Source organism: Pleurodeles waltl, chromosome 7 (genome assembly GCF_031143425.1).
Source record: "Pleurodeles waltl isolate 20211129_DDA chromosome 7, aPleWal1.hap1.20221129, whole genome shotgun sequence".
Lineage (NCBI taxonomy): Eukaryota > Metazoa > Chordata > Amphibia > Caudata > Salamandridae > Pleurodeles > Pleurodeles waltl.
The window spans coordinates 460,244,011-460,261,337 of NC_090446.1; the positions used below are offsets into that span (position 1 = coordinate 460,244,011).

The 17,327-nt window shown below is 42.9% G+C and overlaps 1 protein-coding gene across 2 annotated transcripts in view; it reads right to left on the bottom strand.

The window, feature by feature from the left end:
* Positions 1-14,050, bottom strand: part of LOC138304190 (sulfotransferase 1 family member D1-like) — an 84,782-nt gene extending 70,732 nt beyond the window's left edge. The window contains exons 1-4 of one of the 2 annotated variants that reach the window (XM_069244038.1): positions 13,792-14,050; positions 13,351-13,511; positions 12,930-13,055; positions 11,831-11,928 (exon numbers count right to left, since the gene is read on the bottom strand). In XM_069244038.1, coding sequence (XP_069100139.1) covers positions 11,831-11,928; positions 12,930-13,055; positions 13,351-13,498 — 372 coding nt within the window. In that variant the 5' untranslated portion in view covers positions 13,499-13,511; positions 13,792-14,050. The remainder of the gene's footprint in view (positions 1-11,830; positions 11,929-12,929; positions 13,056-13,350; positions 13,512-13,791) is intronic. The other variant, XM_069244039.1, reaches the window with a different exon arrangement.
* Positions 14,051-17,327: the final 3,277 nt, after the last annotated feature.

Genomic DNA, 17,327 nt, shown 5'->3' on the forward strand with positions numbered 1-17,327 from the left:
TGCTTGCAAATAGTTTAAACCACTGGTAATCACTCTGGGTAGCATTCCAATCCACTTCACTTTTTTCACTGACTGTACCACTCTACAAAGCAGCAATCAGAATTGTGGCTGACCCCCACTACTCACAGGCAGACGACTTTAGGACTAGTAATATAATATTACTTTATGTTAGGTATGATTAAAAGATTTGATTTGATTTTTCTTTTTTTTTTAACTTTGCAATTCACTAAAAAACACTAAAGTTAAATTGACTGTATAGTTAGGTAAAAATGTCAGTGCCTTACGCTTTGAACAAAAAAAACCCACAGAAATTCACCAGTTATAGCTAGAAGAGCTAACGATAACCTGGTTCCCCACCATGCACTGCTTATCACCTCACATGTTACATGATTCATGACATGTTCTGTGACATCATTTATGACATTACTGATGAGATCTCAAATGACGACTCACAAGAGGAATATAATAGTAATAAATAGCATATTATGCTCCCTGCATCTGTATATGTGCTTTTCACCATAGCACTTTTTTATGGCTATTTGTTTTAACAAATGTTATTTCACCAAAACAAGGCTATCAGCGGCTAAATGTGTGCAGTAAGGCAAAATCACACTGAAGAGATGGCATGACTATTAGGAGCGTTCTTTTCCCGTGTAAAAATGCTTTTCTCATATAAGCATTGTTGTACTTTGGTGATGAATGTGAGTTTGACCGTTGCACTGTTTAGTTAGTTTAGTAGTTCTTGTATAGCCCATAGCTGTCCAACTGGGCTTCATGCAACAACCACTAACGGTATCTAGACAAACTTGTAAATAACGATTAGAAGAGATACATTTTTAAATGTTTTCTGATTTTTTTTTCCGATTTTAGGCTTTTCGGAGCAAGAGGCAAGCTATTCCAGAATCTGGGGGACAAATGAGCAAAGGAGCAGCCACCAAATCTTGGCTTTCTGGCCCTAGGTACCTCCAGGAGTTTTAAACTACCTGAACAGAGGTCTCTTCTCTGGACTTATGCAGTAAGTAGATTTCTGATGATAGGAGGACTCTTTCCATAAAAGACGCAATAGGCCACGCAGAGGACATTAAAATAAATTATTTTTGGAACCAATAGCTAATGAAGCGCTTTCAGGGTCAGCTCAACCCATTAGTGTTTAGGTATTATAGGCAGTACTTTGGCTTCTGCATTCTGTATAATTTGCAATGTTCTAATTACATATTTAGGACTCCGTAAAAAGGGAGTTAACATAATCTAATCTTGAGTTTATAAGAGACTGCACCACAACTCTTCTGGTAGGTTGAGGAAGTAGATAGAGGACTTCTCCAATGGACCCTATGACTCCAGAACATGAGCCGGATACTTTTCTAGCTTGTATTTCCATTGAGAGATTTCCATCAATCCAGAAAACCAAGCTTTTTACTGGTTGGGCCACTTGGGTAAATCTTGAAGTTGCACAGGCCAGGTAAGCTCAGTCGATCTAGACTTATTGTTGTCAAAATCGGTAACTCAGTTTTATTGCCATTCAATTTTAGGCTGCTTGCATCCATCCATCCAGTCGGTTATTTCTTTAAGATATGTTCAAAGGAGGGTGTAAGAGTGGCTGATTTCTGGTGTAAGGGCCATAATGATTTGAGTGTCATCCACATATGACAATGTAGTGCAGCTATGTGAATGTACAATTTCTGCAAGAGGTGACACATACAAGTTAAAAAGTGTGGGCTTAAGAGAGGATCCTTGAGGGACTCCGCATTGTAGTGATTGGTCTACTGAGTGCAAAGCACCTTCACACACTTGAAAACTTCTATTCTTCATAAAAGCTTTGCGTCATTTAATGGATTCTCCTGTAACTTCCACTTCCTCTATTTTTTGTATGAGGGTGGGATAAAATATCGAATTTCACACTCAGGTCTAGCATTTTCATGGCCGCCAAGCCTCCCTGATCTAAAATAGCCTTGAGTTCCTCAATCACTATCAGCAGAGCCATTTCTATGCTGCTGCCTGCCCTGAAACCTGTTTGTGTAGGATGAAGGATTTCATGGGATTCCAGGAAGCTAGCTAGATGCTTACTAACACGCTTTTCCAATATTTTGCTGGGTACAGGAATCAGTGAGATAGGACTATAGCTCTCTGCCAATAGCAGATTTGCTGTAAAAACAATTAAAAGTGCTTTTACCATTGCATGTTTCCACTTTTGTGGAATGCAGCCAGTTTTCCGGGAATAGTTAATAGCCAAAAGAATAGCATCTCCCCTAACTAGAACATCTGGAGGGGCCGGATCTGAGGGGGGAACCAGATTTAATAGATCTGAGGATTCTTCCCAAATCCTCATAACAGGACAGGAAAAGATGACAGGATAGGGCCTACCCTCTGTCTTACCGAATATGACTTGGAGGCAGTGGAAGAAGGCAATGAGTTTCAAATGTTATTACTTTCTAAGGGAAAACAATTACTAACATGTTGCATTGTTCTATATATGGTGGAGGCCCTGTGGAACAAGAAGGAAGGCTCATTACATGTTTTACTACTTTAAATATTTCCTTGGGGGCGTGGGGTGCATCTTCTATTTTTTCTTTAAAATGGTCACATCTAGCCTGCCGAGTGGCTCTTTTGTAGTCTTTTAAAACTTGCCTGTGTTAACTTTTACTGTTATCCCTATATGTCTTCCTCTACTCCCTTTCTCTTCTTTTTGCTTCCTTCTTCTGTGCAATCGGTTCTGGGGTGTACTACCTACTTTTGGTTTGACTGGATCCCAGGATTATCAGGGGAACCTGAGGCTCAAGGGTGTTAATAAAACAATTCTCAAAACTTCATGTCACCCGTTAAGTTGGGAATAGTCGTATTCCACACTTTGTGCCACTCGCTCAAGTTAAGATTAGATTACAATATCTTAGGCTTTTGGGGCAGGGGCTGTCTCGCTGTTACATCTGAAACTTCGTGCCCAAAAGGGACTATGAAAAGGTCAGACCAAGGTGTAGGGAAAGCCTCATCTGCCTCTAACCCATTAAGATTAGTGAACACTGGGTACAGAATATGATCCTGTTCATGAGTAGATGTTTTTACAATTTGGCACAGTTGAAGTGCTTCAAGGTCTTGAATTAGAGGTCTTGCGTCTTCACAGCCCAAGTCTTCAAAATACAAATTCAAATACCCTAGCAAGGTCAAATTGGATTTCTGTAAACTGTGTTTCATCACTAGATATGATAGAAATATACTAAATTGAGCGGCTTATCCAAGAGGTGGTATACTACAATGCATGAAAGTGTGAAAGTCGAGCTCACTGTATATTCATGGGAGTAAAAGAGGCCTAGAACTCCCTTTTATATATTATCGCTACCCCGACCTCTTTTGCCCTCTTTGATGTGGTTTGCTATTAGATAGCCAGATGGAAGGGCCATTGCAATATCTGGGGTTGACTCGTTTGTGAGCCAGGTTTCAGTTAAAAACATGGTGTTTGGCTCCCTTTCCTCTAAAAGTATAAAGATCTCTGCTCTTTGTTTGGAGAGGGAACTACAATGTAGGAGATACATTTTTAATTTGTGTGCATGTCCCCGTGCTTTACCACCCTTACCTCACTTGGAGACACATTACTGCTACTGCCGTTACAGTACTGACATGCTAAGGGTATGTTTTCCACTTGCATTGGTCTCCTGCAATTGTTCTTACTACAGTTGTTGATTAGGTGCAATTCACTGTACGAGTACACTCGACCCATTATGTAAATGAGCAGCGTTTCTGGCCCCCGGGTGCAGATGGCCTTGCTTTTGGCTAGCCTGAGTTGTACCCACTGCATGCGTCCTCTGTGCATCTGCGCCACGGTGTCCCTTAAATAGTTAATCAGTTTATTCCCAAAAACGACTAGACCACACTGCAAAGATGGTGGATCTAGTCAAAGTTGTGGCAGCTCAGAAGTGGCTTTATACATGACCACACACAGGCCGAGATGTTCAAAAGATTCACTCACTCTGTAAACACCTACACAGATCAACTTTCCCTCAGCCCTCCCACCCTTTAAAATCCAATTAAAAATTAGTCTGTGATCAGTTAAAAAGTCTAAGTAATAAAAAAAGTGTGCCAAATACCGTGATGGTGTTACAGCATTACAGCATACTGTACTAATAAATGTGTGAATGTCTGTTTATTAGTGCAATTGCTGCAAAACATTGGAGCAGGCAGTCCACCATTGCATCTATTATTGTGATGTTCTGATTGTTAGAAGTTCTGTCTGTAGATGAGGACACCGTCGCTCTCTACTAGAAGATGAAAGATATGTGTAGTGTCGGCGACGGCCGGCACTACTTCAGAGAAAATAATTGAGGCTTAGACGTTGGTATGGCTGTTTGCTGGGGCAGGCCTGAGGCAGGTGCAAAGTGCCGCGGGTAGACACGGATCGCTCATCGGTCTACCGCAGCTCTGTTACATCACGCCTCCCGGCCCTCCAGCCCCTTTATTACCTTGGTCACATGGCCACGGGGTAAACCACTACACAACCCCATAGCAGGGGAAAACACCACGAGCTGCTGAAGAGTAATAGCACCCCTCCAGCACCAAACATTGTTGGTAGTGCCGGGTGCCCAGTTTCATCACTGGCGCGACACTACAGATATGTTGGAAAGGGGAATGCATTCCCCAGTCTTGATATGAGGGGAGGAGAGGGAGAGCAGCTATGATAGCCCAGGTCCGCCCTCTTTTTAATTCCTGCATCAAGGACACCATCTTTCCCTGCGCAGACATACCAAGCACCTAAAACATTAGGGGCCAGATTACTAGGCTAGCGGTCCGAAGACACAAAGGGCAGACACACCCATCTAAAATACTCACATAACAAAGTTCAAGCAAGACCATGTTGTGAAAAATTGGGCAGTTGCTTGAGGGGGTGAAATCCTACTCAATCAACATCCACAATCCTTGTCAGGGAGAACCACAAGTGCCACTAAATTAAATTGTGCTTAAACCTCTGGCAGCTTACCACAAAAGTAGTCAGGCTTAACTCAGAGGCAATGTGTAAAGTATTTATGCCACACTTAACCATTAATACATTTAAAATACAATACAATAAAAATTCCAAACCAATTTAGAAAAAATAGAGTAAATGTTATTAAATCTTTTGACACCAAAAATGTAGAACTGGAGTTATGAATATTTAAAGTTTAAAAGGAAAAATAGCACCTAAAAGATCAAAGCAGACGGTGTTCAGACAAAATATTGATTCAAAAATATTGAGTTACACAAATATCGAGTTTTTAATATCATGGCACAGAAATATTGTGTGCAAAAATATCTCTGACGGAAATAGTGATGTTTTAAGGTAAGAAATAAAGTTTTTCCAGTTTCTTCACGTGTTGAAATTATATTTTAATTGTCGATGTTTTAAATTGTTTGTGTAATTGTCAATGTTTTCAAATATAGTTTTTAAATACATTTTAAGTTATTTATATTTTTAATGTTATTGCAAAATGGTAATTTATAGTTTTGTAGTGGGTTGCAAGGTTTGTAGGGCTACAGGGTGGGAAGTTAATTCAGTATAATTAATGTATATATTTTTTAAATGAATATTAATTATTTGACTAAGTATGTAAATCGTGTAAAGAATATTTTTTAAGTTATATTTCAAGTGCGGGTTGTTCGTTTTGTAGGGGTATAGAGTGGAAAGTAAATTAAATTTACTTAAATTAAATACTAGTGGGGTAATTTTTAATTATGAATAAATTATTACATTTTTTAATTATTATAATTCTGTAATTTATATTTTAGTTGCAGGTTGTTGGGTTTGTAGAGGTATAGGGTGGGAAGTTAATTACATAATTAATTGTTAATTATTTTAAAAATTATTAACTTGTTAAATTGTAATTAATTATGTAAATTGTGTAATTATTTTAATTTTTACATTTACATTCTGGGTGCAGGTTGTTGGATTTGTAGGGATATAGGGTGGGAAGTTAAATGAATTTGAATTAAATAATTATAAATTATTTATTTATAATTAATTACTTGTTAATTTATTATGTAAATTGTGTAAATATAATTTTTGGATTTAGATATAGGTTTAATGTGCAACTATAGTGTGGAAATTTAATGAAATAATTATTCAATAACATTTTTTAATATTAAATATTTTTTCAAATTATAACTATTTTAATTGTTTAACTTTTTTTAATGTATATATTGAATTTTGTGTTAATAGTTTTCTAATTTTATGAAATGAATACTTGTATTAAAATAAGGTATGTGTTTGAAGTGAAGTACTTTCTCTACTGTTGCCCAGACTGGAGTGGGAATAGTTAATTTTACCACTCATAAGTCCAATGCTTTCCTTACTGTTGCACCAACTGGAGTGGAGTAGTACATTTTATCCCTCCTGAGTCCAACGCTTTCCCTGGTTTTGCACTGACTGGAGCGGGAATAGTAAATTTTACCCCTCCTAAGTCCAACGCTTTCCCTACTGTTGCACAGACTGGAGTGGGAATAGTACATCTTACTCCTCCTGAGTCCAACTTTTTCCCTATTTTTCCAATGACTGGAGTGGGAATAGTAAATTTTACCCCTCCTGAGTCCAATGTTTATTCTACTGTTGCACAGACTGGAGTAGGTACACTACATTTTACCCCTCCTGAGCCCAGTGCTTTCCCTACTTTTGCACTGACTGGATGGGAATAGTACATTTTACCTCTCCTGATGTTAATGTTTTCTCTACTGTTGCACACACTGGAGTGGGAATATTACATTTTACTCCTCCTGAGTCCAACACTTTCCCTACTGCTGTACTGACTGGAGTGGGAATAGTACATTTTACCACTCCTGAGTCCAACGCCTTCCCTCCTGTTGCACCAACTGCAGTGGGAATAGTAAATGTTGCCCCTCCTGAGTCCAACTCCTTACCTAGGCCAGACTTAGGGCCTGATTACGACTTTGGCGGTCAGACTGCCATAAAGCCAAGGCAGCAGTCCCAAAAAGACTGCTGAGTCGATGGTCTCATGCCAGCGTATTACAATGTTACCTCTGGCCCAGCGGTGTACTTGATGGCATGGATGCGGTCAGCACTACAAGGCATATTTTTACATTTTTGTCGATGCAGGTGTGTACATTTTGACCAAAAGGCACACATATGCATGACAGGTGTAAAAATACATTGTGCATGCACCATTGCCTTGCTGGTGACTGGGCCATATATGCCCGGTCCAGTCAATGGCAGAAAAATGCTAGTTGTAGTAACCTGTATTTTTTTATTTTTTTCCGGGGTGAATATACTGTCATGAAGGGGGAGCCCTAGATGAAGGGCCCATGTTGGAGACTGTGGAGTAAAGAAGGAAATAGGGGAGCTAGCATCTCATTTCCTTCGATTCTGCCATCTTGTAGCAGGCGGTCTTGCCCACCACAGTTGGCTGGGCGGAATAGTGCATTGTAATGTGCTCTGTGGTACCCTTTCCAATACCTCCCTGTGGCGGCTGCTTTTCCCCAGCCGCCATCAAGGGGGTCGGCGGAGGGCTGGTGGTGTCAGCAGGACTCTGGCAGACTCTAGTTCAGCACACCCCCAATACTGTAATACGCCATTCGGACAGCCAACACAATGACTGTTGGACTGCCACCATGGCAGTCCCCGGTTTGCCAAAGTCATAATCAGGCCCTCTGTCTCTTTTATTATGGAAATTGGAAATCTTCAGCTGGACGAAGCTGCAGGCTGTAGCCAACGAGGACACAATGAGGCTGGCTATTCTTTCTGTGAGGAGCTGCTGAAATGGATTTGATGCTATGGAGAAGAATGTAGTGGAAGCTGCCGTGAAGCCAGGCCAATGAGTGAATCACTGTGGGTCGATCCGAGAGCAGGTAGGTCCTCTCTGTTCTCACAGAAATTTTGTCTGCAATTTTTTTAAGACCCAAGTTTTGGATTTAGGCTTTCTGGGTACCTTTAGCATCACTTCCAAGTGTCCAGTAATAGAGGGACACCCCTTGTAAGGTCAGGACTCACTCAGGCTGGGACCAGCACAGGTTCAAAATGTTTAGAGCCTTTTCTGTCCCTGAGGCTCTGAACAGAAGGCCAGCCATTTAGCCCTTGGAGTCATTCCGGACTTCTTGGGTTTAAGCAGGAAAACAGGTCTCAAGCAGCAGGGCAGTCCTCTTGGTCCTGATGTACATAGAAGGCCGGTGGCAGCAGGGCAGCTCTCAGAGAGTCCTTCAGCATGTCCAGAATTGAACTCAAGAGTGAGTCTGAGGGTCCTAATTTTATACCTGGTGCCACCTTTGAAGTGGAAGAAACTTCTGGAGTTTTCTGCCCACAGACGTGTGGTAATTTCCTGCCTCCCTGTCCTGGTACCAGGTTGTCTGCAATCACAATAGGCTAGTGTGATGTTCTTTGTGTGTGAGCTGAGGAAGTGTGTGTGAAGTGCAAGTGTAGCTGTGCACAGGTCCACCACCTCATCCTGCTTGGATGGCCTATCCTGCCTATAGTCAGTTCCTATATTGTGTAGCTGTATAGGAGGAATACACAAAGGCCAATTGCCAACTACTCCTAGGCCCCCTTTATGAGTTTGGCAGTCTGAGGACCGTCAAACTCGTGATGGCGGTTGGACCGCCGCAATCCTGGCAGTCCAACCACCAGATTACAACCCTGGCAGCTGGACTGCCAGAGGACCGGTGCCACGATCATGGATCCTGGCGGGGTGATGGCAGTCGGAGTAGTGGTCAGCCACGGTGGCGCTGAGTTTAGCATCACCGTGCTGATCACAAGTCCTCTTTCCGCCAGTCTTTTCATGGCAGGATCCCCACCATGAAAAGGTTGGTAGAAAGCCAGTGCAGGGGCTCCCTTGCCAGCACAGTGCAGACAGTTTGCATTGTGAGGGTGCTGTTGTGCCATGGCATTGGCCTCAGCTCCCTTAGGGTGCTGAGGACAATGCAGTGGCACTGTTTCCGCTGGTCTGACTGGGCAAAATGCAGTAAAACGATATTTCCACCAGTCTGACCAGTGGAAACATCATAATACAAATGGGGGGAGGCCGTTGGTATGATGGCAGCCGCCTCCCCGCAGTCGTAATGACGCTCCTAGTCCCGTAACCCAGAAAATAGGCTGCAGGCACCGAACGGTTAGGATAAGAAAATTCCAACATGTAAACCTTTTAAATACCAGGCACCCTGCCCTCTGGGCTGATTATGGCCTATCTTAGGGGTACCTTATACGTATTAAAAAGGGAGTTTAGGCTTGGCAAAAGGGTTATTTAAGTCATGCCTAATTGGCAGCTTAAAATTGCACACAGCCTGCAATGGCAGACCTCAGATGTTTAAAAATACTGCTTAAGTGGGTGGTACAATATGTGCTGCAATACCACTCGTTGCATGTACTTTACAGCCCCTGGGTACATGCAGTCCCACTTTACTAAGGACTTATAAGTAAATAATATGTGGCCATTGGGTGTAAGTCAATTTTAACATGTTTAAAGGAGACAGCATATACACTTTTGACTGGTTAGCAGTGGTAAAGTGCACAACTTTGTAAGGCCAATAAAACGAATTTAGCAGAACAGCAGGGGTGAAGGCAGACGTTTTGGGAGTGACCTAGTAGAGAGGGCCAAGTCCAACAATGTTGATTCTAAAAGGCATTCAAAGTGAGACACCAACCCTTAGCAAATGAATTTTATTCAAACATGCATAGAGTGCGAGGCACAAGCTTTAAATAAAATAAAGTTGATTTAAATGCACACACACACACAGTGCTATGCACACGTCATGGGCAAAGTGAAGTTAATTTTGATACCGACGTGCTTTTTTCTGTGCTCGCAGGTAACTGAGCATCAGCAAACCCAACAGTTTTTACGTTTGCGCTGTGTACATATCCCAAACAAATACCAAACCTATTTGGCTTGCTAATCCTTTCTCTTTTTTTACTGCAAACAAAAAAATGTCTCTGTTTAGACATCTGTGTCAAATATTCAGGCAAAGATTTCCAACACGATTACGGTAGCTCAGGAGGTTAAATGCACCCACCACAACGATCTTTTGTACCCTTTGTTCACAAATTTGAGCCTTATTGAAATAAAATTTATAGAAATGTCCATTTATGGCATGCACGTCACAACTCAACTGGCTCTGTGATTTAAACAAAAAACATCAGTCCTAACCTCAAAAGTGCTCTTGCTATTTACCTCGAAACAATCACTTGTTCTGTAGGGCCCTCGCTGATATTGGACCATCAGACCAAAGACGCTCATGGCCCGCTGCGTTACTTCTAGCATCCGTGCCAGTGTTTAGACAATTTGAGGCAAAAATTTGGGAATTTTATTTAAGCGCATGATTTAGCTGTACTGACTTTTTTTTTGTAAGCTGTATTTACACAAACCCAGCGTGGCCCAGAGTCAGGATACCTGGTTTACTCCAGCTTGAGGAGAGGGGTCGCTTCAGGTAAGTCTGGCAACCCATTGCACAGAGATAATGGTCCTCATTCCATGTGTGGCAGTCCAAGGACCGCCAGACTCTCAGTGGTGGTGGACCGCCGCACTCCAGGCGGTCACATTTCACATTACACATTACAACCCTGGCAGTCGCACTGCCAGGGGACCGCCTTCACCACCAGGAACATGGTTCCTAATGGGCTGATGGGGTTGGACTCCTGTTTCCGCCAACCTTTCCAGGGCGAGTACCCTGCAATGGAAAGGCTGGCAGAAACAGAGTGCAGGGGGACACAGGTGGGCCCTCCCTGCCCAGCACCCTCGGAATGCGAACTGTCTGCTTTGCAGACGGTGTCATTCTGAGGCTGCTGATCTGCTACGATATTGGCCTCAGCTTCCTGAAGGGAGTGAGGCCAATACTTTAGCACTGCTCCCGCCAGTCTGACAGGCAGGAGTGTCATAATATGATGTTTCTGCTGTTCAACCCGGCACGAACATGGTGATATGACGGCTGCCTCCTCCTCGCGGCTTTGGTGGGTGGAGTTTTCCAACAGCCAAAGTCATAATGAGCCTCAATATCTTTATTCAAGGAGCAAAAAAGCGGGTACAGGGCCAACTGCTGAAATACAGCTTCCGCTGCCATGCCTACAGCTACTTCAAAGGAAAAAAATGTTTCTAATTTTATGTACGACAATCATTACAGCTCCCTTACATTTTTCATACTGATGCATGGATTTTCTTTTCGTGTTCATAAATAGCATTTTGCTTGTTTGCTAAATTACTAGACATATCAAGTCTCCCAGTTTCCATCAATATGAAATTCCAGACCTCCTAGGCATTCTGTTCCTGTAGATCAGAGAGGGCCAAACGCAAGAACAGCCTGCACATTAAATACCATCTGATGGCATGTGACCAACCCATACATAGAGAAAACTATATACCAAATGCTTTATTCATTTCTTACAAATATTAGTCACCATAGGGAATTTGCACTTGGCCCAGTTATTGCTGAGAAAGGAAAGGGTGAATTCAGTCTGCCCATTTTCCTGGATCTACGCCCGACCCATAAAAGACTATTCAGTCTAACCATTAGCTAGGAGATAAAACATCCAGGACCATTCATTCTGCCCATTTATTTACACATAAAGCTACAAAGCTGCAACTCAGTCTGCCCATTTTTTTAAAACCAGTGTGCCCAGTTTTGTACAGAAAAGAACAATAGGCAAATCACACCAGTCTATTTTGCTGTACATAAATATTGCCCAGGCCCATCCAGCCAGGCCATACCCATCTTCTGACACACTGCTCACTTAGTTTCCAACTTTATTTCTGCTCTTTCACTGTATGTGATGCCAATAGCTATGTCACTGCCCACCCATGTTGCTCTCTTCACCAGCAGTGACCCCATCTTGTTTCCTGTTGCATTCACCACTCTACTGTTGCCCCCTTGCATGGGTTACCTTGCTTTTTTTGTCCCAGAAGGACTGAGGCAGGAGCTGGGCTGGAAGGTGAGTCTTCCCCAGGCGTGGGGGTTTCATAGCATTCAATTGCTGCACCCCTAAAATGAAAAGTGGTCACATAAGAAAGCGTCAGTCCTGGAATTCTTGAATTTAAAGAGTATCCTGGATTCACTATCAATGCCCCCAATCCTATCATTAACTCCCACAGTTTAACCCAAAGTTTTTTTAAAGAGTCAGAAAACGTCAATGCAGGGGTGGTATCCCAGGGCTGTATTGGGTTTCATTTTATTTAGGCCTGCCATTGTAAAGCATGTGTGTATGCCCTCCCAAATGCAATGTACAGTAACCATTTCATGCTCTACAGCTTATCTCCTTCCCAAACTCAGCTTGCCCACACCCTTATTAAAAGATGAGAAGTCACTTCCTGATGTACAAGAAAACTCCTAACAGCTAGAAGAAGGGAGGCGCACTTTATAGAAATGGGTGATGGGACATAGTAATGTGCCAAACGCTGCCAATCAGTTCAACCAGCTGCCCGTTAAGAACTGTAAAACATGCCACACATACACAAATCTACTCAATGCCAACAACAGGGGAACAGCACAGACCAGTGGAGGTAATCTGAAACAGTTTCATCAACTCAGAATCCTAAATTTGTAAAACGTGAACAGCCTGGCAACCATTTTATGCCTCCATGCTTACACCAATTACTTCTACATTATGACCTCTGGAAGATCCTTCCCGGGCAGCGCTCTTACATCAGTTTCCACACTCTCCTGCAGCTTGTGCTCCTACACTGTTCCCTACAGTGCCAGTCGCTGCACTTACTTAATCACTAGAGCTACACCCCACCCTTCCAGTTTACCCCACTCAGAGGATTCTGTCCATAGTAGCTATGCCAACAACATTCCTTTCAGCTCCTCTACAGCCCACCCTACAATATAATTCCTACTGTTCCTCAATACCAGTGCTTCTGCAAAGCTTGTTTTGTGGAACACTCGCACACCTCATCTACTGCCATCTCCTTGAGGCCGTGGGTCTTCCGCGATCCCCCTGCCATCCTCCTTCCTCTGGCTGCCCTATACACATGCAACCTCACCTGTTGGGAGTCCTGGAAAGGTAGCTTCAATAAAGGCCAGACGTACATGGATAGCGTCGCGTTTACATTTTTCAGCATCACCGCTGTTGTAGATCATGTCCACAATTTCACTGACCCATGTGGTACCTTTGGATGAAAAAACACCTTCATCAGGATTCACTTCTAATGGTTTGTGTTTTGGACCTGTAAGGGAAAAGCATGGCCCATACGATACTTAACCAGTACCTCTGTAAACCAGAGCCAGTGGTTTTGAATGGATCTGGTGTGTCCAGCTTTGTGAGCTAGAATAATGTTTTTTGACTCACCACGGCACTTAGTGCATAACTGTATGGACACTAGAGGCACAAGTTAATTGTGCATGCTCTGGAATAGGGATCAATAGTGCCCTCCGCTCAGGCCTTGAGACGCAAGCGAGACTCACCTGCCTTAGGGTAGGTGGCGATGATCAGGTCATCGGGCCTGGCTTGGGTTGCTTCTATCTCGGGCCAGTTGTCTGCGGTAAGTTTCAGCATAGGCACCCCCTGCACCGGCACCAGCTTCAGGCGCAATAAGTGAGTGGTGTCCTCCATACTGCAAATCAATATGTAAGCATTTGTCAACCAAGAACAAAAAGCGATATTAAAGAGACCATATCAATAGTCCATTCCATCACCTCACAGCTCTCTCAAAAGCCAAGAAAAATCAGGTAGTGAGATCACCGTCTATAGGTGCTATCAGTGGAACCAGTAAGAGACCCACCCAACGTGACTGCTAGTGCCCACCATAAAAAGATAGACAGGTCAAATAATGAAAAAAAGAGATGCATGCCAAGATGATTACTTCAGCAAGCAGCAAACGTGGCATAGGGTAAAACAACACCTACCTCTGAAGTATGTGCTTCACTGCAGATTGCCCTCTAAGTGTCCTGCCAAAGGCTATGTTTGTGGTCTCCCGCCGACCACAAAGCTAGATGCCTCTTCACAACGATAGAGTCTAAATTAGATGAGCTACAATAAAGGCCATGGATTTGAGGGCTCACCAAATCCGTTCAAGCTTGCTCAAGCAGAGAAAATGGACTGCGATCTTTTCGCTGCACGTGTCCGGAAGTAACAGGAACAAAGGTCAGAACTCTATCAGCAAGCAACACCCAACATCAGCATGCCACATCCCATCCAGAAGAATGTCTTTTATAGCAGTGGTGCCGCCAGTAAATTATTTGAAAAGCTTCTACCACGTAAACATGAAAGGTCACGCGGCTCATTCTCCTGCCTCTGTTTTATATGTGCCATTCAGAAACGGTATCGTATTGCAAAGAGGCGATGAAAGGGAACACATGCAGAATTACAGAAATTAAACGCCGTATCTTTTTAAAGAAGTAAAAGCGAATCTGAAGGCAGAGGATTCCGCTGCCAGTCGGGAACTCAAAGAACTTCAGAACAAAACCTTTAGATAAAACCCAACCGAAAAACCCTTCCTCTCGACTATTCGAAGGAGTGCTGTGCACACAGGCTCAGATTTGCACTTTTGTGCATTTTGCCTCTAATTACTTTAGACGGATTTTGGAAGCATGTGCAAGTTCCACGTGTTGTGGCCTTATATTTCATGCGCACTTGGGTAAACGTCCGAGGGGAGCGGAGGTGTAACTGAAAAAATAACACCCATTTGCTCTAATGCTTTATTTTCTAGCAGACGTTCTAAACTGAAGATATGAATTAGACAACAATGTAAGGTGGTGTGGACTTGTGCATAACTTGAGCAGGGGTTTGCCAGGGCTCACCGCCATATTTATGAGAGGACCTCAAGATTCATCTAGGTGCATGCAGTCATTATCGCCATGTACAGGACCCAGGTGTTGGTACATTTTGCTTGAAGCGAACACTGCTGTAGTTAAAAAAAGAAAAAAGCTTGCACTACTCCCCACGCCTAACGGTAGTGACACCAGCAGTACTGAAGCCCTCGGGTAGGTCCTGCTACACATTGACTTGTAATTAGCATCTGGCCCATCTACCTTTGGCTGACTGGAGGCAGGGTTGGCCAGTCCAGCATAATATTTCCGGTGCGCCCCCCCGCCTACTGTTCAGCAATATGTGACTAGCTGGCTACTGTGACTAAGACGTATTCAAACTTAAAAATAGGAGATGCCAAGTTGACTCGCTCAGGTCGGGCAAGAAACCGATCCAGCTATGTTTTTTTCAAATTGCATTCTGGTACTCGTAGCGTGTTTTGTATTAAAATGTCGGATCACAAATAATACCAGAATGCACAAGGAACACCTGATCTGGACAAGATTCCCACATCACTCTTGAACCAAGTCAGTCGCATTCAGTCTCTGCATAAACGTGGACTATTGCTTGTTAAAATCGACAAAGCAAACTGTAAAATGCTATATACAGATAGGTATTTCTACAGTGTTGTAAAATGTTGCCAGGGATGACTGGAGTGCCCTGAAATCATTAGGGTTAAATGAAGGAACTATGTCAAAAGAATGGCCAGCATTATCGAGGCAGCAATGGCAACTGGAGGGGGAACCCAGTAAGTGTGTACTGGAGGTGGAGATCATCTAATACCATTTTAAGCTTTACAGCTTTGTTGTTTACAACTTAAGCACCGGTCTTAAACCAAGCAGACATTACGTGCAAGTGAGATGTCTTGTGCTTCATCTGTAAGGAGCAGCCTGAGTCCTTTGGCACAGTTAGCTGTGGGACTCATATGTGGGCCTATCTGTTGTGTTTGGGCCATCACTGAGATGGCCAAAGTGCAATGGGTGGAAGGCTTGAAAAACATTTCAGTTAAAGTTAATTACTCTGGCCAACATCCAAGTGCATCATGTGCTAAATGTACTAAGCTAGACACAGTCACCATTTCTGAATAAGCCGAGCTCTTGCTCCAATGGGGTGAATCAAGCACAAAGTGCCAGGCCTCATCTCTTCTACACAGGAACACAAGCAACGCTAGGCTGGATTCAGTCTTGTTGGGCCTCATCAATGAGTTAGATCTTGAGTCCTTAAGCACAGTGAGCTTGGAACCCATGTTTGGGCAAACCAGCTGGACTTAGGGCTTTACAAAAAATATAGGTGTAATGCTTTAATTAATCTTAGCAACTAATATTTATTTTAGGCTGCATACCCATTCACATTCATTTGTATTATGTCTGACTCCAGATGCAGAGCAACTTTCTCCAAATCAGCCTTGCTTCTGCTCCAGTAGAAACAGATGAGCATGAACTATCAGTCAGATCCCCTCTCGAGTGAAGCACATACAGGCCCAGACTGGTTTTGGCCTTGTTTGGGTCTTATCAATTTGGGGCAGTATGAGAGATCTCACTAGAAAACACTGTGCACTGGACACAATTGAGAACCTAGCTGAGCGCCTGGTTGCCTGGCCAGTCTGTTCCAACATTACATGGTGCCTGAGATCACCCTCCGCGAATCCCCTTGTTTTTCAACAACAGAAGTGTAAACATTATAAAGGATGATCTGCACATGTAGAGAGCTCCTCCCTTTAGAACACTCTTCATCCGTCATTAGGATTGGAAACCAACCTCCTAAAGTTCGGAAGAGGCTTCAAGACTCAGATCTTGCGATCATGTACAGCTTGGTTCTTCCCTGATTTCAGCCAAATGTGATATCTGTCTCCCTCTCTAACCTCCTTCCTCATCACCACCTACACCTCATTGCCAGTCATACACCTATAGCTGGCACATTCATGAGTAGATGTTCTCTTCAAAGCTTTGATACCTTTGGAGTACCTTTTGACTTTAGCTGTTGATAGTTTTTTTTCTGAAAATTCTCTAGCTTTGATACTAATACCATTTCCTATTAAGAAATAGTCTACCCTGTTTCTATCCTGCGCTTCTCTCCTCAGTAGTCTGAAATGTCAACTTGTGGTTTGAGCACTTTACAAAAACCACAAAGAAATAACCAAAGTCTCATTTCTCAATGCAGAGTTTGACCAGGGGTGATAAGAGAATGTTCAAAGCAATATCTAGAAACCGGTCAAGAGTAAACAATATTCAAAACGCTTTACAGAGAAACAGATTTGGGAATGACAGAAGCGTTGGTCAGGAAACTAACCAGGACGACTGAGGAAGCAAGGACATCTTAAGGGGGAGGGCCTAGGCCAAACATATTTTGGGGCTCCTGTTCAGAACAGCTTGGAATTTATGGTCCAATTTCAGCTTTCATGCCCTCTTTGGACAGGTCATTGACAGAGCACAGGTACATCCAAATTCTAAATGTGTTTACATTTAATATTCAGGGGTAGTGACATGGTCTTTTAATATTGTAACAGATCAGCAGCTCACTAATATTACTACAAATAATCTCTGGGACTCCCTCCAGTTTCCCATATGTGAGGTCCCCTGTTGTGAACTAAAATAAACTTTTTTTTATGGATGCTGCATGAAACAAACGCAATATT